Source organism: Pithys albifrons, chromosome 6 (genome assembly GCF_047495875.1).
Source record: "Pithys albifrons albifrons isolate INPA30051 chromosome 6, PitAlb_v1, whole genome shotgun sequence".
Lineage (NCBI taxonomy): Eukaryota > Metazoa > Chordata > Aves > Passeriformes > Thamnophilidae > Pithys > Pithys albifrons.
Window position 1 is genome coordinate 1,507,066 of NC_092463.1, and position 21,149 is coordinate 1,528,214.

General features: G+C 55.8%; 1 protein-coding gene across 1 annotated transcript in view; it reads right to left on the reverse strand.

The window, feature by feature from the left end:
- Nucleotides 1-666: 666 nt before the first annotated feature.
- The window catches only part of MDGA2 (MAM domain containing glycosylphosphatidylinositol anchor 2), a 76,338-nt gene continuing 55,855 nt past the window's right edge, over nucleotides 667-21,149 (reverse strand). Inside the window, exons 5-10 of the mRNA XM_071557926.1 lie at nucleotides 20,895-20,915; nucleotides 12,344-12,499; nucleotides 9,313-9,471; nucleotides 6,725-6,855; nucleotides 3,788-3,893; nucleotides 667-2,582 (exon numbers count right to left, since the gene is read on the reverse strand). Of these exons, the coding sequence (XP_071414027.1) occupies nucleotides 2,494-2,582; nucleotides 3,788-3,893; nucleotides 6,725-6,855; nucleotides 9,313-9,471; nucleotides 12,344-12,499; nucleotides 20,895-20,915 (662 nt within the window). The 3' untranslated portion in view covers nucleotides 667-2,493. The remainder of the gene's footprint in view (nucleotides 2,583-3,787; nucleotides 3,894-6,724; nucleotides 6,856-9,312; nucleotides 9,472-12,343; nucleotides 12,500-20,894; nucleotides 20,916-21,149) is intronic.

Here is a 21,149-nt window from a genome sequence, read left to right on the forward strand (position 1 = left end):
CCATCCATCCATCCATCCATCCATCCATCCATCCATCCATCCATCCATCCATCTCCATCCATCCATCCATCCATCCATCCATCCATCCATCCATCCATCCATCCATCCTCCCATCCATCCATCCATCCATCCATCCATCCATCCATCCATCCATCCATCCATCCATCCCTCCCTCCCTCCATCCATCCACCCATCCATCCATCCATCCATCCATCCATCCATCCATCCATCCATCCATCCATCCACCCATCCATCCATCCATCCATCCATCCATCCATCCATCCACCCATCCATCCATCCATCCATCCATCCATCCACCCATCCATCCATCCATCCATCCATCCATCCATCCATCCATCCATCCATCCCTCCCTCCCTCCCTCCCTCCCTCCCTCCATCCACCCACCCACCCATTGACCCAGCCAGTACCCATCAAAATTCAGTATTTCCCAATGTGGAATGTGCTGGTTTCTGTTTCTTAAGGGTTTTCCAGACCCCACAGTCCATCCAGACACTGAAGTGCCTCCAAACCAGAAGCCAATACTCTGGTGGAGCTCCAGCCCCCCCCAGTATCACCAGTATGGACCATCAGACCTTCAGACAGGACCAGCTGACCAGGGGCCAGCCCAGGCCATGCCCCTGGGCACGTTGTTGAACAAACACAGACACCACTTGTCATACCTTACCTGGAAAGAGGCTTTATTGAACAGCTGTAAAATTATCTCTTCAGTTGAATTACTGAATTTGCACAAACATTTCTCTACAGAATTTAAAAAAAAAAAAAAAAGAGGAAAGAAACTCAAGCCTTGTTGTTGTTTTACTGCATCTCGTTGTGCTTTTTCTCCTCATGTTTTGCAATTGTTGTCCTCGTTGGATTGTTGGTTTGTTTTCACTTTTGTACTCCAATTATTTGCATATCAGGGTTGGTTTTTTTTTAATCCTAGGGATGTTGAGGGAACACAGAATAATAATAATAATAATAATAATAATTAGAATAATAATACTCTTCCTCAGACAAAAGTCCTTTTGTTTTGTTTTGTTGTCGTTTCTAAATGAAGTTAAAAGCTGAGATAATTTAAGGAAAAAAAAAGGTCTTCAAATTGTCCTACCCAACTGGAAGGGAACTTGACAATGCAGTGGGAAACTGGCTGGCTAAGGGCACGTGTCGGGGTGGCTCCATTGGTTTCTCCTTGGAAAAGTGGGAATTTTTTCTTTTTTTTTGTATTTTTTTTTTTTTTTAATTTCGCTACAATAACAAAAAGAAATAACCCTCAGTGTCCTGCCCAGTGGGCAGAGGCACAACCCCCCCTGGGGGGGGGGGGTCTGGGAGCCCCCCAAGGACTCCCCCAGTGCCCAGGGATGGGCAGAACCCCCAGACCCCTCCTGTGTGTCCCAACACCCTCCGGCCGCCCCTCTGGAGACCCCAAACGACGACGACGACGACGACACAAAGGTGCTGCTCCCTCTGCCAGGCCCGGGGGCAGCTGTTCTGCTGATGGGTGAGAAGCTGCAAGGCCATGGCTGGCTGGAAGGTCCCCCAGCAGGTCCCTCCTTCCAGGGAGGTCCATCCCTGGCCGGACGCGGCTCCGGAGCTCGTGTAGAAAAGAGTTTGCACCCCCCCAAGTTTCCAGCAAGCTCCTTCCTTTTGCAATCACTATTATTCTCACATTTACATTTTTTTAAACATATTTTGTGGGTTTTTTTCTGTTTTTTTGTTTTTAAATCAGGCTTGTTTCATTGTGAAGGCACTTGGTTTCCATGGCGATTTTAGAAAAGACGGTGGTTTGGTGTCATCCCTCGGTGGAGCGCGGGCTCCGCTGGGCGGGGTGGGAGCCTGGGGGGAGATGCATGCAGGGGACACAGCACACAGTCCTCAAGCAGAGCCAGGGGACACGAGAGAGGGAGCTCTGCCCCCACCTCAGGGCATCCAAAGGGCCCACCTGGGTTCGACCCCAAACCTTCTGGAAGGGGAGATGGACACCAGCTCTTTCCCAGCCCCTGTGGGCAGTGAGGGGTTCCATTCTCTCTCTCTTTGTTCTGGATTTCCTCCCTCCCTGGTGGTTGTTGGTTGTTTTTTTTTTGGCAGGCCATTAGGTTTCCATGGTAACAAGCAAACGATTCCTTTGAAACAAAACCAGCCATGACGTTGTGCTTTGACAAGGGTTTCTGTAGCTCTTTGCCCAGAGTCCAACCAGACGACGCCGACGCCGATTCATCGTCGGTGACCACAAAAGCACCTGGAGGGCTCTTCCTTCCTCAGGCCAAGGTCCCGTCCTCACACGTGGCTCGTGGGGAGTGACACTCCCCTGACGCCTTTGATGTCCCCAGTGCTTTCTTAATTACTCTTTTATTTATTTATGTATGTATTTATTTAACTTTCCAGTCAGTCAGTGGAGGAATCTTTGGTAGTTTGTTTTTAAATGTCCATTTTACAAAGACTCTTTCTTCATGCCAGTGCCTGGTGAATCTTTTGTAGCCTCTGCCAGGATAAGGTCACCTCTGATGACTTAAGACAGACATGAGGATGAGGAGCAGGAGAAGTCCTATATGTGCTGATGTCCCAGCAGCACCTGATCGTAGATCTGCAGCAGGGGGGGGAAAGGACAATCAAAGAGCTGCCCAGGCACAAACAGAGCTTGACAAGGCTTAGAAGATCCAGGGCTGCCCACCATGACCTGTCCTGGGGATGGTGCCCATCCCATGTGTCCACCTGTCACACCAAGTGACACCAACCCCCTGGAGGGACAGTGCAGGGTCACCTCCCCAGGAGGGGGTGAGAACAACCCTCATGGGGGTGGAGTGATCCAAGAAGGTCCACAGGGAACCACAGCACTGATTTTCATGGATTTTTGTACTCTTTGGACCCCCTCAGTACTTTTTAAATGTTGCTTTTTCTGTCTGGGTGTCTCCAATTGTGGCTGCCCAGCCAAGCCCAGTGTGGAGAGTCACCCCCTGCTCTCTCTGCCCAGCACCCACCAGCCCTGCCCTGGCATCTCTGCTCAAACTCTGTATTAAAAAAGCCAATTCCAAGGGAAACCTCCCAGCTGAAGCCTCTCCACCCAAACCAGGTGTTCTCCTGGAAAACACTGAGGCTGCCCAGCCCACCATGGACAGCATTTTCTTCTCTGAACAACACCCTTCCCAAGGAGCACCTCCCAGTTGAAGCCTCTCCACCCAAACCAGTTGTTGTTCTCCTGGAAAACATTGAGGCTGCCCAACCCAGTCTGCCCCCTGCTCTCTCTGCCCAGCACCCACCAGCCCTGCCCTGGCATCTCTGCTCAAACTCTGTATTAAAAAAGCCAATTCCAAGGGAAACCTTCCAGTTGAAGCCTCTCCACCCAAACCAGGTGTTCTCCTGGAAAACACTGAGGCTGCCCAGCCCACCATGGACAGCATTTTCTTCTCTGAACAACACCCTTCCCAAGGAGCACCTCCCAGTTGAAGCCTCTCCATCCAAACCAGGTGTTGTTCTCCTGGAAAAAATTGTGACTGCCCAGCCCACCATGGACAGCATTTTGCTGTCTGAACAACACCATTTCCAAGGGAAACCTCCCAGTTAAAGCCTCTCCACCCAAACCAGGTGTTGTTCTTCTGGAAAAAATTGTGGCTGCCCAGCCCACCATGGACAGCATTGTCCTTTCTGAACAACATTCCCAAGGAGCACCTCCCAGGTGAAGCCTTTCCACCCAAACCAGAAGCTGTTGTGGAAAGAGCCCATTCTGGAGGTTGTCTCAAAGCCACAGCCCAAGAAAGAAGGTGCCCCCTGCCATGGGGAGGAGCCACTCACTGTTGGCTGGCTGGTCTGACTTCAGACACTCGCCCTCCACGATGGACACGTCGTCGATGGCGATGTCCCCCTCGATGCCGGGGCCGCGGATCCCTTCAAAGATGAGCTGCAAAGCAGGGCAGGAGCAGCAGGTCAGAGGGGGAGGGATGGAGAAGGCTCAGGTACCTCCTCTCTCCCTGTTTCACCCTCTGGAACACTTCTGGTGGGCAGGGTGAGAAGTGCCTGGGACAGTATCAGCACCTCACTGTCAAACCAAACATGAAATTCTTTGCAGAGAGGGTGGTCAGGCCTTGGAATGGGCTGCCCAGAGAGGGGGTGGATTCCCCATCCCTGGAGGTTTTTCAGCTGAGCTTGGCCGTGGCACTGAGTGCCATGATCTGGTAAAGGGACTGGAGTTGGCCCAAGGGTTGGACTTGATGATCTGGGAGGTCTTTTCCAACCCAATCCATTCTATGATTCTACGGATGTGGCACTGAGTGAGAATCCACCATGTCTTGATCCAACCCTACTGTGATCACTCCGTGCCCTGTGCTGGTGATCACAGTGGGGTTGGATCAAGGGTTGGACTTGATGATCTTGGAGGTCTTTTCCAATCCAATCCATTCTGTGATTCTCTGTTGGTGGATGTCCCATCCCTGGAGGTGTTTAAGGTGACACTGGACGTGGCACTGAGTGCCATGATCTGGTAAAGGGACTGGAGTTGGACCAAGGGTTGGACTTGATGATCTCGGAGGGCTTTTCCAACTCAATCCATTCTATGATTCTATGGATGTGGCACTGAGTGAGAATCCACCATGTCTTGATCCAACCCTACTGTGATCACCAGCCCAGGGCACTCTGTGCCCTGGGCTGGTGATCACAGTGGGGTTGGATCAAGGGTTGAACTTGATGATCTCAGAGGTCTTTCCCAACCCAATCCATTCTCTCATTCTATGATTCTATGACATTCTTTGCAGAGAGGGTGCTCAGGCCTTGGAATGGGCTGCCCAGAGAGGGGGTGGATTCTCCATCCCTGCAGGTGTTGAAGCTGAGACTGGATGTGGCACTGAGTGCCCTGGGCTGGTGAGCACAGTGGGGTTGGAGCAAGGGCTGGGCTGGAGGAGCTCAGAGGGCTCTTCCAACCCACTTCATTCCATCATTCCATGATTCTATATCCATGGAGGCCTCCCAGGGGAGGAACCAGAGCCCTCAAACAGGTTGTGTCTCCCTTTTCCTTTAAGGAGAGAGGCAGAACTAAGCCAGGACTAACTTGCAGTGGGGCCCAGGAACCACCTGAGTGCCCTGGGCTGGTGAGCACAGTGGGGTTGGAGCAAGGGCTGGGCTGGAGGAGCTCAGAGGGCTCTTCCAACCCAGATCATTCCATCATTCCATAATTCTATGAAATGTGGGAAACCTCCTCCCAGGACCCGGTGGTGCCTCGTGCCCCAAGGTGGGCACCACAGAGACTTTGCTTCCTTGCAGCAAAGACCCACAGATTGTTCCTTTCTCTGCACAAACCCCACGTGTTTCCAGAGGCCCTTCACGCAGACACTGCCCGTGGGCCCTAAAGAATTGCCCACAGTGAGTGATTTTATTTTCTGAAATAAAAAAACCTGTTTGGTGCCCCCACCAACATCTCTGGAAGCTGCAGGATGTTCTGCCTGCCAGCCCAGAGCTGCTGTGGTGCCCACAGGGCCGTTGTGGTGCTCACCTCTTCAGGGCACCCCCCTGGCCACCAGCAGCTCCCAGGGGGAGGTGGGGCTGTGAGATGCTGGGTGAGAAGGGCAGCTCAGAGGGCACATTCCCCCCTGGCATCCTCAGCCCTGCCCTCCTGCAGCATGGGGTGTTACCTGAAGGATGTGGGCAAAGGACACATTCCCCCCTGCCACCTCCAGTCCTGGTGCCCCCAGCCATGCCCTCCTGCAGCCCAGGGCATTACCTGGAAGGAGGTGGGCGGGTTGATGTTCCCCTCTGCCACTTCCAGCCCTGGCACCTCCAGCCGTGCCCAGGGCATTACCTGGAAGGAGGTGGGCGGGTTGATGTTCCCCCCTGCCATCCCCAGCCCTGGCACCCCCAGCCGTGCCCGGGGCGTTACCTGGAAGGAGGTGGGCGGAGGGCACGTTCCCCCCTGCCACCCCCGGCCCTGGAACCCCCAGCCGTGCCCGGGGCGTTACCTGGAAGGAGGTGGGCGGAGGGCACGTTCCCCCCTGCCACCTCCAGCCCTGGCACCCCCAGCCGTGCCCGGGGTATTACCGGGAAGGAGGTGGGTGGAGGGCATGTCCCCCCTGCCAGCCCCGGCCCTGGCACGTCCAGCCATGCCCTAGGCATTACCTGGAAGGAGGTGGGTGGAGGGCATGTCCCCCCTGCCAGCCCCGGCCCTGGCACCCCCAGCCGTGCCCTAGGCATTACCTGGAAGGAGGTGGGCGGAGGGCACGTTCCCCCCTGCCACCCCCGGCCCTGGCACGCCCACCTGTGCCCGGGGCGTTACCTGAAAGGAGGTGGGCGGGTTGATGTTCCCCCCTGCCAGCCCCGGCCCTGGCACGCCCACCTGTGCCCGGGGCATTACCGGGAAGGAGGTGGGCGGGTTGATGTTCCCCCCTGCCAGCCCCGGCCCTGGCACCCCCAGCCGTGCCCGGGGCATTACCTGGAAGGAGGTGGGTGGAGGGCACTTTCCTCCCTGCCACCTCCAGCCCTGGCACCCCCAGCCGTGCCCGGGGCATTACCGGGAAGGAGGTGGGCGGGTTGATGTTCCCCCCTGCCATCCCCGGCCCTGGCACCCCCAGCCGTGCCCGGGGCGTTACCTGGAAGGAGGTGGGTGGAGGGCACGTTCCTCCCTGCCAGCCCCGGCCCTGGCACCCCCAGCCGTGCCCGGGCATTACCTGGAAGGAGGTGGGCGGAGGGCACGTTCCTCCCTGCCAGCCCCGGCCCTGGCACCCCCAGCCGTGCCCGGGGCATTACCTGGAAGGAGGTGGGCGGGTTGATGTTGACCCGCGCCTGGTTCCAGTGCTGCCCTTTGTTGCCGCTGGAGGACCAGAGCGGGTTCTCCATCGCCGTCTGCCCCTTGAGCCGCAGATACACGTTCAGGCTCCCTGCAAGAGGGCAGAGCTGCAGCTGGGGAGGCTGTGCCACCGAGCTGGGCACAGCATGGCATTCCCCTCACCCCCAGGCCCAGGTTTTTCCCCGGTCTGAGCAGGTGGGGAGAGTTCCCAGGCAGAAATCCAGAGCTTTTTAAAATTTGGGAAGGCTGAGAATTCCCACTGGGTGCCCATCACTCCCTGCAGCTCTGGAGGGGCACCGAGGTGCCAGGGGGAGGTGGGCAGGAGGGAATTCTCTGTGCTTTGGTGCAAATGAGGCATTTCTAACCCACTTTTCCAGGGGGAAATAACAACTTGGCTGCTTGATGATTAATTCTTGTGAGTCCCAGGCCAGGTTGGGCAGGGCTTGGAGCAGCCTGGGCTGGTGGGAGGTGGCCCTGCCCATGTCTAGATGACCTTTAAGGTCCCTTCCAACCCAGACCTTCTTTGGTAAAAACTCTCCAGCCTCTTGTTTACTCAGCACAGCATTTAACTCCTGGAGTGCCCCCAAGCCTGGGAGATCCTCCTCAGACATGGCTCTGATGCCTTCACTGCTGCCAAGGAGCATTTTGGAAGGACAACAACGTCCCCTGAGTCAAAGTGACCTCAGGAAAGTCCCTCACTGGGGAGGAAAAACCCCACAGAGCTGTGGCTTCCCCCCACTGCTCACCATCAAGTCACTGGTTCCAGCCCAGACATTGTTTCTCCACTCAGGCAGGAAATGCTGCCCAGAGAGAGGAGCTCCTGTTGGTTCCTGGTTACTGGGAATTGGGATTTTGGAATAATTTGGAATATTCCCTGCTCAGAATCTGAGGCAGGAAATTCTTCCCAGTGAGAGGAGCTCCTGTTGGTTCCTGGTTCCTGGGAATTGGGATTTTGGAACAATTTGGAATATTCTCTGCTCAGAACCTCACTCAGGAAATGCTTCCCAGTAAGAGGAGCTCCCTTGAGATCCCTGTTAGTGAAAACTGGGATTTTGGAACAATTTGGAAAATTCCCTGCTCAGAACCTCATCCAGAAAATGGTTCCCAGAGAGAGGAGCTCCTGTGAGCTCCCAGTTAGTGAAAATTGGGATTTTGGAACAATTTGGACAATTCCCTGCTCAGAACCTCACTCAGGAAATTCTTCCCAGAAAAAAAAGGGGCTCCCATGAGCTCCTGGTTAGTGGGAGTTGGGATTTTCCCACAATTTGGACAATTCCCTGCTCTGAACCTCACTCAGGAAATGCTGCCCAGAAAAAGGAACTCCTGAATAGTGGAAATTGGGATTTTGGAACAATTTGGAATATTCCCTGGTCAAAGACTCACGAAATTCTTCCCAGTAAGAGAAGCTCCTGACTGGAGAAAATTTGGATTTTGGAACCATTTGGACAATTCCCTGCTCTGAACCTCAGGCAGGAAATGCTGCCCAGTGAGAGGAGCTCCTGATTAATGAAAATTGGGATTTTCCCACAATTTGGACAATTCCCTGCTCAGAACCTCACTCAGGAAATGCTGCCCAGTAAGAGGAGCTCCTGTTGGTTCCTGGTTACTGGGAATTGGGATTTTGGAACAAATTGGACAATTCCCTGCTCTGAACCTCAGACAGGAAATGCTGCCCAGTGAGAGGAGCTCCTGATTAATGAAAATTGGAATATTGGAATAATTTGGACAATTCCCTGCTCAGAACCTCACTCAGGAAATTCTTCCCAGTGAGAGGAACTCCTGAATAGTGGAAATTGGGATTTTGGAACCATTTGGAAAAATCCCTGCTCAGAACCTCAATCAGGAAATGCTTCCCAGTGAGAGGAGCTCCTGTTGGTTCCTGGTTCCTGGGAATTGGGATTTTGGAATAATTTGGAATATTTCCTGTTCAGAACCTCATCCAGAAAATTCTTCCCAGTAAGAGGAGCTCCTGAATAGTGGAAATTGGGATTTTGGAACAATTTGGAATATTCCCTGGTCAAAGACTCACGAAATTCTTCCCAGTAAGAGGAGCTCCTGACTAGAGAAAATTTGGATTTTGGAACCATTTGGACAATTCCCTGCTCAGAACCTCAGGCAGGAAATGCTGTCCAGTGAGAGGAGCTCCTGATTAATGAAAATTGGGATTTTCCCACAATTTGGACAATTCCCTGCTCAGAACCTCACTCAGGAAATGCTGCCCAGTAAGAGGAGCTCCCTTGAGCTCCCTATTAGTGAAAATTGGGATTTTGGAACCATTTGGACAATTCCCTGCTCAGAACCTCATCCAGAAAATGCTTCCCAGTGAGAGGAGCTCCCAAATACTGGAAACTGGGATTTTGCAGCAATTTGGACAATTCCCTGCTCTGAACCTCATCCAGAAAATGCTTCCCAGCGAGAGGAGCTCCTCTGAGCTCCCAGTTAATGACAACGGGCACTTTGCCCCAGTTTGGTGCCCCCTGGGAGCCGTGCCAGGGGTGCCCCTCGTGCCCGTGCCCAGCAGAGCTGCCCCTGGCTCTGCCCCCCTCACCTATGTGCTGTCCATACATGTGGTAGTAGAAGCTGAAGCAGTAGGTGGCCGTGGTGGCCCCGTAGGGGTTCTTGGGGGCCACGCTGAACACGGGGCTCACCAGCCTGGCCTTCTCCCCCTCCAGCCGCGGCCGAGACGTCTCGATGTACATGTAGAACCCTGGGGGGAATCCAAGGGGGAAAGGGTTGGGTGGGATCCTCTCAACCATTTGGATGAGGGGATTGAGGCCATCACCAGCTAATTTGGAGATGACACCAAGTTGGGAGGGAGTGTTGATGTGCTGGAGGGCAGGAGGATCTGCAGAGGGACCTGGACAGGCTGGAGGGATCAGGAGAAGGACCTGGACAGGCTGGAGGGCAGGAGGATCTGCAGAGGGACCTGGACAGGCTGGAGGGATCTGGAGAATGACCTGGACAGGCTGGAGGGCAGGAGGATCTGCAGAGAAACCTGGAGAGCTCTGGAGGAGGACCTGGACAGGATGGAGGGCAGGAGGGCTCTGGAGAAGGACCTGGACAGGATGGAGGGCAGGAGGATCTGCAGAGAGACCTGGAGAGCTCTGGAGGAGGACCTGGACAGGCTGGAGGGCAGGAGGATCTGCAGAGGGACCTGGAGAACCTGGAGAGCTCTGGAGGAGGACCTGGACAGGCTGGAGGGCAGGAGGATCTGCAGAGGGACCTGGAGAACCTGGAGAGCTCTGGAGGAGGACCTGGACAGGCTGGAGGGCAGGAGGATCTGCAGAGGGACCTGGAGAACCTGGAGAGCTCTGGAGGAGGACCTGGACAGGCTGGAGGGCAGGAGGGCTCTGGAGAAGGACCTGGACAGGCTGGAGGGCAGGAGGATCTGCAGAGAAACCTGGAGAGCTCTGGAGGAGGACCTGGACAGGCTGGAGGGCAGGAGGATCTGCAGAGAAACCTGGAGAGCTCTGGAGAAGGACCTGGACAGGCTGGAGGGCAGGAGGATCTGCAGAGAAACCTGGAGAGCTCTGGAGGAGGACCTGGACAGGGTGGAGGGCAGGAGGATCTGCAGAGGGACCTGGAGAACCTGGAGAGCTCTGGAGAAGGACCTGGACAGGCTGGAGGACAGGAGGATCTGCAGAGGGACCTGGAGAGCTCTGGAGGAGGACCTGGACAGGGTGGAGGGCAGGAGGATCTGCAGAGGGACCTGGAGAACCTGGAGAGCTCTGGAGGAGGACCTGGACAGGGTGGAGGGCAGGAGGGCTCTGGAGAAGGACCTGGACAGGCTGGAGGGCAGGAGAATCTGCAGAGAAACCTGGAGAGCTCTGGAGGAGGACCTGGACAGGCTGGAGGACAGGAGGATCTGCAGAGGGACCTGGAGAGCTCTGGAGGAGGACCTGGACAGGCTGGAGGGCAGGAGGATCTGCAGAGAAACCTGGAGAGCTCTGGAGGAGGACCTGGACAGGCTGGAGAGCAGGAAGGCTCTGGAGAAGGATCTGGACAGGCTGGAGAGATCTGGAGAATGACCTGGACAGGCTGGAGGGCAGGAGGATCTGCAGAGAGACCTGGACAGGCTGGAGGGATCTGGAGAAGACCCTGGGCAGGCTGGAGGGCAGGAGGGCTTGGCACAGGGTAAAGTGCCCATTTAACAACACCCAAAGCAAGGACAGGGTAAGAAACCAGCCCCTTGGGTCAGGATGGGAGGGGCCAAGGTGGCACTGAAGGGACAGAAAGCAGGAGAATAGTGCAGGATAAGCCAGAAGGTTCCATCACCAGGACATAATGTGGAAGGATTCACTTGGAAAATGGCACAAGGGAAAGGAGACAGGATGGTGAAAGGCACCACTGTGGGCCTTGCTTTGGGACCAGTCACACACCTCAGCACTGGGAAGAAGTTCTTGAAGGATAAAGACTCTTGGTATGACCTGTGAGCCCCTGGCAGGGCCTGAAGGGGCTCCAGGAGAGCTGGAGAGGGACTGGGGACAAGGGATGGAGGGACAGGACACAGGGAATGGCTTCCCAGTGCCAGAGGGCAGGGCTGGGTGGGATACTGGGCAGGAATTGGTGTCTGGGAGGGTGGGCAGGCCCTGGCACAGGGTGGGCAGAGAGGATAACAAGGAATCATTCCCATTGGTGTGGACACAGAGTATGAGGCTCTTCTCCTGGAAAAGCCACAAGATGCCACTTGCAGATGCCACCTGGGCTCCAATAGCACAAGGACTTGGAGTTGATGGAGAGTCCAGAGGAGGCCCTGGAGGTGCTCCAGGGCTGGAGCCCCTTTGGAGCCAGGCTGGGAGAGCTGGGGGGGTCACCTGGAGAAGAGAAGGCTCCAGGGACACCTGAGAGCCCCTGGCAGGGCCTGAAGGGGCTCCAGGAGAGCTGGAGAGGGACTGGGGACAAGGGATGGAGGGACAGGACACAGGGAATGGCTTCCCACTGCCAGAGGGCAGGGCTGGGTGGGATACTGGGAAGGAACTGGTGTCTGGGAGGGTGGGCAGGCCCTGGCACAGGTGCCCAGAGAAGCTGTGGCTGCCCCAGCCCTGGGAGTGTCCCAGGCCAGGCTGGACAGGGCTTGGAGCAGCCTGGGCTGGTGGGAGGTGTCAGGGGAGATGGAACAAGATGGTCCCTTCCAACCCAAATCATTCCATGATTCCATAACAAAACACTTTTAGATTCAGATAAAATTCTCACCAACTTTGAACCAGCCCCAGAATGGTCTGTACAATAACACAACATCAGACGCTCTCTGAGCACCTCTCCAGAGGTGTGTGGAACAAGATGGGCTTTAAGGTCCTTTCCAACCCAAACCATTCCATGATTCCATAACAAAAGACTTTTAGATTCAGGGAAAATTCTCACCAACTTTGAACCACCCACAGAATGGTCTGTACAATAACACAACACAAGGTGCTCAGAGAGCATCTCCCCAGAGGTGGGTGGAACAAGATGAGCTTTAAGGTCCTTTCCAACCCAAACCATCCCATGGGCAGACCTGACTGTCCTGGCCAGTTCCCCCTCTCCAAAGGGCCTCTCTGCTCCCTGTGCCAGCCCAGCAGGAGCAGCAGGACCTCACCCACCTTCCTTGGAGCCCGTCCTGTCCGCGTTGGGCCCCGTGTTGGGCGTGTACTTGGTGTCCCTCGTGGCAGTGCTTTGTTTTGTCCAGTCAAAGTTGTCTGTGTCATCTTGGGTGAAGAGACAGATGTTCCCATCCTCAAAGCCACAGTGGAACTCTCCTGCCAACACAGCCAAGAGCAGAAGTTGAGTGGCCAAAGCTGCTTCCCCCAGAGCTCCTCAAATAATGATCCTGAACACGCTGTGGGATGGTTCTTATCAACAATATTCATTTATTTCCCATCAGGTTTTGGTGTTTAAAGCAGTTTTATTTTGCAGCCACCTCGACAAAACACAGCTCAGGGTCACCAATCTGTGTTGGTGCTGCTTGAAATTGTGTTTCAGCTCCTCCTCAGCTGCTCAGATTTATTCAGCTGCTTTTAGAGGTGGTGGTGTCTCCTCTCAGCCCCTGCACTGCTCAAGAACCTGGGAAGAACAGGCAGCATGTCCATAAAAACTGAATTATGGGGAGAAAAAGCTGGAAGTGGATTAGTTTTGTTCAGGGATAAGAAGATCAAAATGCAAACATCACCTCCAAGGGGCATCTCCTGAACTATCCCTGATGTCACAAGGGATGGGAAAGGAAGTAGAGGCCAAAAAGGGAGCAAAGGAGCTTTAGGGTGGATGTGAGGAACATCCCAAAGGATCAGGGCAGGGATGGGTTGCTGAGGAGGAGCAGGGACTGCCCATCCCTGGATTGCAGTAACCCAAGAGAGAAAGCCCTGGGAGGGAGGTTTGGGTCTGTCTGAACCCCCCTGGGCAGGAGAGGGGAGTGTGTTTGCCCTGAAGGCACCTCCTGGGCTTTCACCAGGAGCTCTGGGAGGGACCTGAGGCCAGGAGGTAAAAGTGTAGGTCTGAAGAATAAAAACTCCCAAGGGAGGAATATTTGGATCCTCTCCTTTGTGAAACAGGTCCATGAGACACACCAGGGCCATGCTCTGACCTGCTGGGGGATGGTGGGATGGGAAACTCCTCCTGTCAGACCTTTAGGGACCAAACCAACCCCAGACATGGAGGTTCAGTTCTCACCTTGGAGACCAATAGGCCCCACGTGGCACAACCTGCCAAAGCTCCATGTCCTGAGGGTGAGCAATCCCTGCTGAGCTCACTCCTGCAGCGCATCAGGCAGTGAGGACAGGGGGGCCTGGGGCTGAGCTTGGCTTTGTCCTGCTAAGCAAGAACTTGGGCTGAGCTTTGTTTCCACTCAGGGCACCCCGCAGGCTCCAAGGTGGGCTGGGAAAACCCATTTCAAAGCACAGGAGGATATTCAGGGGTTACTCTGCTCCTGTCTGTGCAAACAACAACACAAGGCCAATGGGACCCTGGGGAGCACCAGGAGGAACATTCCCAGCAGGTCAGGGGGTGATCCTGCCCCTCTGCCCAGCCCTGGGAGGCACATCTGAGGGCTCTGCCCAGCCCTGGGAGGCACATCTGGGGGCTGTGCCCAGCCCTGGGAGGCACATCTGGGGGCTGTGCCCAGCTCTGGGAGGCACATCTGGGGGGTGTGCCCAGCTCTGGGAGGCACATCTGGGGGCTGTGCCCAGCTCTGGGAGGCACATCTGGGGGCTGTGCCCAGCTCTGGGAGGCACATCTGAGGGCTCTGCCCAGCCCTGGGAGGCACATCTGGGTGTGTGCCCAGCTCTGGGAGACACATCTGGGGGCTGTGCCCAGCCCTGGGAGGCACATCTGGGGGGTGTGCCCAGCTCTGGGAGGCACATCTGGGGGTGTGCCCAGCTCTGGGAGGCACATCTGGGGGCTCTGCCCAGCCCTGGGAGGCACATCTGGGAGCTCTGCCCAGCCCTGGGAGGCACATCTGGGGGCTGTGCCCAGCTCTGAGAGGCACATCTGGGGGCTGTGCCCAGCCCTGGGAGGCACATCTGAGGGGTGTGCCCAGCTCTGGGAGGCACATCTGGGGGCTGTGCCCAGCTCTGGCTCCTCAGGATGACAAGGAGCTCCTGGAGCAGGTCCAGAGAAGGGTGAGGATGATGAGGGGCCTGGAGCATCTCTGGGGGAGCTGGGGCTGTGCAGCCTCCAGAGCAGCCCCTGAGAGGGACCTCCCCAGGGCTGGCAGTGCCTCAGGGAGGGGGCAGAGCACGGACCAGGTTCTGCTCGGGGGGCACAGCAATGGCACAAGAGGAACGGGCAGGAACTGATGCCCAGGAAGTGCCACCTGGACAGGAGGGAGAACTTCTTTGCTGGGCACTGACCCAGCACTGAGCAGAGCCCAGAGAGGGGGTGGAGTGTCCTCCCTGGGGACATTCCAGCCCCCTCTGGACACAGCCCTGTGCCAGGTGCTGTGGGATGGGCAGGGAGGTGGCACCAGTGACCAGCCTGACCCTCCCTGTGATCCTGCACCTCTCCAGAACACTCAGGGTAAAACACAATCTCACAAATCCAAGTTCCCAGGAAATCCCTGTCTATCAACAGCTCCAACAGCTTGACTTGATTTCTCAGTAAATCCATGAACATCATTAGATCCTCCAGGAGAAATAATTTCCAAAGCACAATTCCTTAAGTGGCAGAGATGACTGAGAGCTGTGCTTTGGTTATCCCTGATTCTGTGCCCCATTGCCAGGGTGAGAGGGCAGTTCCAGGACCCTGGTTTGGGTCTGGAAGGAAAAACTTCTGAGTCCTGAATTTCAAGAGATGACCAAGGGGCAACACAGAAAATCACTCCATGAAGGAGCCCCACCATGAGCCCTGCAGAGAAGAAAGGGAAGCAGAGCAGGGCATGGAGGGACAGGACACAGGGAGTGGCTTCCCACTGCCAGAGGGCAGGGACAGGTGGGATATTGGGAAGGAATTGGTGTCTGGGAGGGTGGGCAGGCCCTGGCACAGGTGCCCAGAGAAGCTGTGGCTGCCCCAGCCCTGGGAGTGTCCCAGGCCAGGTTGGACAGGACTTGGAGCAGCCTGGGCTGGTGGGAGGTGTCCCTGCCCAGGGCAGGGGTGGCACTGGGTGGACGTTGAGTGCACTCCCAACCCAATCATGGAGATGCCCCAGAGCTGGATCCCTCTGCTCTGGAGCCAGGCTGGGAGAGCTGGGGGGGTCACCTGGAGAAGAGAAGGCTCCAGGGACACCTGAGAGCCCCTGGCAGGGCCTGAAGGGGCTCCAGGAGAGCTGGAGAGGGACTGGGGACAAGGGATGGAGGGACAGGACACAGGGAATGGCTTCCCACTGCCAGAGGGCAGGGCTGGGTGGGATACTGGGAGGAATTGGTGTCTGGGAGGGTGGGCAGGCCCTGGCACAGGTGCCCAGAGAAGCTGTGGCTGCCCCATCCCTGGGATTGTCCCAGGCCAGGTTGGACAGGGCTTGGAGCAGCCTGGGCTGGTGGGAGGTGTCCCTGCCCATGGCAGGGGCGGCACTGGGTGGGCTTTGAGGTCCCACCAACCCAACCCATTCTGTGAGGATTCCATTCTATGATTACACCCCAAGACCTTCAGGACAGAAGGTCCAGACCAACAGCTCCAGCCCTATCCCAGCTCCAGGAAGGGAAAGCAAACCCCCAGAGCTTTTCTGGTAGGACACAAGGACTCTGAGCTGGGTGCCAGCTGTGCCTCTCATGCCCAGGAACACCTTTCACCCAACCTTTGCTTCCACCTCCACTCACCCAACCCCTTCCTAAGGCACAAAGTCGCTGTTTCTACCCAGTGGGATGAAATTAAAAAGAAAAAGAGCAAATGAAGCAGAAAAGTTTGAGTTCCAGCTCCAATCCTGCAGCAAAGAGAGACTTTGCAGCCCTTCAGCACTTCCTGCAAGGCCCCTGCAGCACCTTGGAATCCTCACCATGCCCTCGGAGCTTCATTAAGGAATCCACATCAGCAGAACAAGGGATTGTTCTCCAGGTTGGAAAAAAATAAATATTCAAGCCAGAGGGGGGGGAAAAAAAAGGCAAGGCAAAGTTTGGCATTTGTTTAACAGGCAAACAGTGGTTTGATGTGGAATGCAGAGAAAAGGTTGGAGCTGAATGTTCTTGGCACCAAACCCTCCTTAAAACACGACAGGAGCAGAGAAATGGGGAGCAGTTCCTTGGGTTTGGCTCAACATGCAAGAAACAGGAGCACTAAAATCCATCTGGAAGGTGTTGATCAGTTAATTCATGGGCAGGAGGAGCAGCCAGACCTTCCCAAGCACCTGTGGGTGCTCCAGCAACCACTAATGAGAGTGTTAATTAATGATTGTGGTCAGAGCAAGTGGCAGCTCCGAAGTGGATTCGGATTATTAATAATTTCATTGCCAGTTGGGGTGAAACCTGACCCAGTTCTCAGGGGGAAACACGGAGTGCAGCAGGAATTTTGTCCTGTATTCCCATCAAATTCGTGTTGGATGTGACTCCGACACCAAATCTCTCCATTATTCAGGAGTGTTGTACAAACTGGTAGGAAATCCTTGTGGTTTACATTAAATGGATTATTTTGTGTGTTAAAAACAATGAAATGCAGATGTGAGGCCACATCTCAGAGGGTTTGTCTTTTGAGGCTGTTGAGGCACAGCAGGAATTGCAGAAAAAGGAGGGATTTAGGCATGGGATTGTTCCAGAACTGAGGCAGGAGGAGCTCCAGGTGCCAGGGCAGGAATGTTGTCCTGGGTGAGAGCAGCTCTTACTTGTCCTTCTCAGCAGGGTCAATAAAGTGAGAAATGGGCCCAACAGGTTTGGGAACAACAGAATGTTTGGAGAAAGCACCAAAAAGGGACCTGGGGGGGGGGCTCAGCTGGAGCAAAGGAGGCTCAGGGGGCACCTTCTGGCTCTGCAATCCCTGCCAGGAGGGGGAGCCGGGACAGGGGGTCGGGCTGTGCCCCAGGGCACAGGGACAGGAGCAGAGGGCACGGCCTCAGGCTGGGCCAGGGCAGGGGCAGGGGGCACAGCAGCAGGAATTTCCTCCTGGAAAGGGTGGGCAGGTCCTGGCAGGGGCTGCCCAGGGGGGGTTGGAGTGCCCAGCCCTGGAGGTGCCCAAGGCAGGACTGGCCGTGGCACTGAGTGCTCTGGGCTGGGGGACAAGGTGGGCATCGGGCACAGGGTGGGCTCCAGGGGCTGGCAGGGCTTTGCCAAGGTGGGCATCGGGCACAGGGTGGGCTCCAGGGCCTGGCAGGGCTTTGCCAAGGTGGGCATTGGGCACAGGGTGGGCTCCAGGGGCTGGGAGGGCTTTGCCAAGGTGGGCATTGGGCACAGGGTGGGCTCCAGGGGCTGGGAGGGCTTTGCCAAGGTGGGCATTGGGCACAGGGTGGGCTCCAGGGCCTGGCAGGGCTTTGCCAAGGTGGGCATTGGGCACAGGGTGGGCTCCAGGGGCTGGCAGGGCTTTGCCAACCTCAGGGATTCCGGGAGGATCAGGTTGGATATAAGGGAAAGTTTCCCCATGGAAGGGGCTGTCCAGCCCTGGCACAGCTGCCCAGGGTGTGGTGGATCCCCAACCCTGGAGGGATTTCAAAGCCCTGTGAATGTGGCAGTTGGGGACAGTGGTGGCCCTTGGGGACAGTGGTGGCCTTGGCAGCACTGGGGGAACAGGGATGGCAGACAGGACCTCTCCTCTGCACCTCAGAGGTTTGATCCCATCTGTACACCGAGATTTTCCTTCCTGTCCAAGGGTTTCTCTCCAAAAATCCTTTGGGAAAACAAGTAAAGCAAAATTTGCCCAGGAGTTTGGTCTCCTGGAAGGAGTGACATTGTGGACAAACCTTCCATCCCTCCCCTGAGCTCCCACACTCCCCATCTCCAGGGCCACTCAGATGCCACCACACTCTGCCAGGAGCTGCAAGAGCTCCAGAGACATCTGAAAAATGAAGCTGAGATCTCAAAATCCCAGAGGAGCACAAAGCACTTGGGGCTGCACTTCATTTCTCCTCAACATCAGAGGGTGGATCTTTAATATGTTAATTAGCAAAAGGCTCATCCACTGCTGGTTGAAGTCCATGGGGGTGGCCCCTCCAGCTCCTGGGAGCTTTGAACTAAGCCCTGATTAATTATGAAGGTGTTGGACAGGAGCTTCTGCAAATAAGTTTAAAATTTACAGAAAGGAGCTGAGAGGGAGAGAAAGGCTCTTCCCACAGCCTGGCCCTGCTGCCCTGAGCAGGAAGAGTTTGGGCAGAGCAAAATTAACATTTTAATAATAAATAAAATGTTCTTTTTGCATATTTTGGCTTAGTCAAAATCCAGAGTCTTGAGGGAAGAGATGAATCCAATGTGGTGTGGGAGGAAAGGATGAAGTGGGTGAAAGTGAGGACTGGGAGGGATGGGATGGTTTGACGGGGATGTCCCAAAGCTCCAGCACAGAGTCCTGCCTGGGAGCTCCCAAAGCTCCAGCCCAGAGTCCGGCCTGGGAGCTCCCAAAGCTCCATCTCAGAGTCCTGCTTGGAATGGTCCCAAAGCTCCAGCTCAGAGTCCTGCCTGGAATGGTCCTAAAGCTCCAGCCCATAGTCCTGCCTGGAATGGTCCCAAAGCTCCAGCCCATAGTCCTGCCTGGAATGGTCCCAAAGCTCCAGCCCATAGTCCTGCCTGGAATGGTCCTAAAGCTCCAGCTCAGAGTCCTGGAAGATCCTGAAGCTCCACCTCAGAGTCCTGCCTGGAATGTCCCAAAGCTCCACCTCAGAGTCCTGCCTGGAATGTCCCGAAGGTCCAGCCCATAGTCCTGGAAGCTCCTAAATCTTCAGCCCAGAGTCCTGCCTGGAATGGTCCCAGAGCTCCAGCCCAAAGTCCTGAAAGGTCCTGAAGCTCCAGCCCAGAGTCCTGCCTGAAATGTCCCAAAGCTCCATCCCATAGTCCTGCCTGGGATGTTCTGAAGCTCCAGCCCAGAGTCCTGCCTGGAATGGTCTCAAAGCTCCATCCCAGAGTCCTGCCTGGAATGTCCCAAAGCTCCAGCCCAGAGTCCTGCCTGGGATGTTCTGAAGCTCCAGCCCAGAGTCCTGCCTGGAATGGTCCCAAAGCTCCAGCCCAAAGTCCTGGAAGATCCTGAAGCTCCAGCCCAGAGTCCTGGCTGGAATGGTCTCAAAGCTCCAGCCCAGAGTCCTGCCTGGAATGGTCCCAAAGCTCCAGCCCAGAGTCCTGAAAGATCCTGAAGCTCCAGCCCAGAGTCCTGCCTGAAATGTCCCAAAGCTCCACCCCAGAGTCCTGCCTGGGATGTTCTGAAGCTCCAGCCCATAGTCCTGCCTGGAATGGTCCCAAAGCTCCAGCCCAGAGTCCTGCCTGGGATATTTGTAGGGATTTGGTGCCCGTAGAAAGTGTAGAACAAGCCCTCGAGAGGAGCCATTCCCACCCTGGCACACCCCCTGCCTGGCACCAGCACGGCAGTGGACAAGGGTTTGCATGTCCAATAATGCCCGAGGTGTCTCCTGAGCATTTGGGGAGTCCCAAGTCCCACCTTTGGTGTCCACATTTCTCTGTGCAATGAGCTCCACGACTCCTGAGTGCTCTGTGTGAAAAAACAGCCTCCTTCTTGTTCCAGAGCTGCAGAGGAGCTTCTGAGTACCCTCAGAAGTGTGAAAGTAGCCCAGGGACCACAAGAGAAGACTCAGGGGAGACCTCAGAGCCCCTTCCAGGAGCTCCAGGAGAGGTGCAAGGACAAGGGATGGAGTGACAGGACCTTAAGCTGAAAGGAGGTGGATTTAGATTTGATACAGGGTGGAATTGGTGTCTGGGAGGGTGGGCAGGCCCTGGCACAGGGTGCCCCATCCCTGGGAGTGTCCCAGGCCAGGCTGGACAGGGCTTGGAGCAGCCTGGGCTGGTGGGAGGTGTCCCTGCCCATGGCAGGGGTGGCACTGGGTGGGCTCTGAGGTCCCTTCCAACCCAAACCTTTTGATGATTCTCTGTTTTCCAGGAGTGACATGGGAGAGACAACCCTCTGGTCACTTCTCTCCAGGTGACCAACTCCCATCTCAGAGCAAAGAGCTCCAGAGTGGAGAAGAACAGGAATTGTGTCTGGTCCTGCTTGATGTGGAGAGCAGATCAAACTCTGCTGGACTGACAGGGAGCCTCAGGAGAGCTGGAGAGGGACTGGGGACAGGGATGGAGGGACAGGACACAGGGAATGGCTTCCCAGGGCCAGAGGGTAGGGACACGTGGGATATTGGGAAGGAATTGGTGTCTGGGAGGGTGGGCAGGCCCTGGCACAGGTGCCCAGAGAAGCTGTGGCTGCCCCATCCCTGGGAGTGTCCCAGGCCAGGTTGGACAGGGCTTGGAGCAGCCTGGGCTGGTGGGAGGTGTCCCTGCCCAGGGTTCAGCAGCTCCCACCACTAATCCAGGGCCTTCCTCCCATCCTGGAGGTCAGTAATGGAACATCAGCATTCCCTTGGGATGAACTGTCTGGGGCTGTGATTGTCCTTCCTCATCACCTTGGTGGAAGCAGAGGAAGGACAGAGGGCACCTGCAGTGCCAGCCCAGCCCTGCCACACCACTGAGGGGGTCCTGCCACCCAGGGGGTGCAGCTGAAAGGGAAATGCTCATCATCCACCTTTGAACTGGGAGGGACAACTGATGCAAGAACAGCTCCTGACACAGGTGAAGGGGGAGAAGATAAATAACCACTTACGTAGGTGAGGATTCACTGGAGCTGGAAGAGAAGACAGAAAGAACATCAGCACAAAGATCTGATCCATTAAGATGCAGAATATCCTGAATTTCCCCTTGTTCCCTTCCTCATGGCAGGAGCTGGAATGGGATGGACTTTAATGTCCAGTCCTACCCAAGCCAACCCAACCCAACTGAGCCCAATTGAATCCATTCCAATCCAATCCAATCCAACCCAACCCAACCCAACTGAGCCCAACTGAATCCATTCCAATCC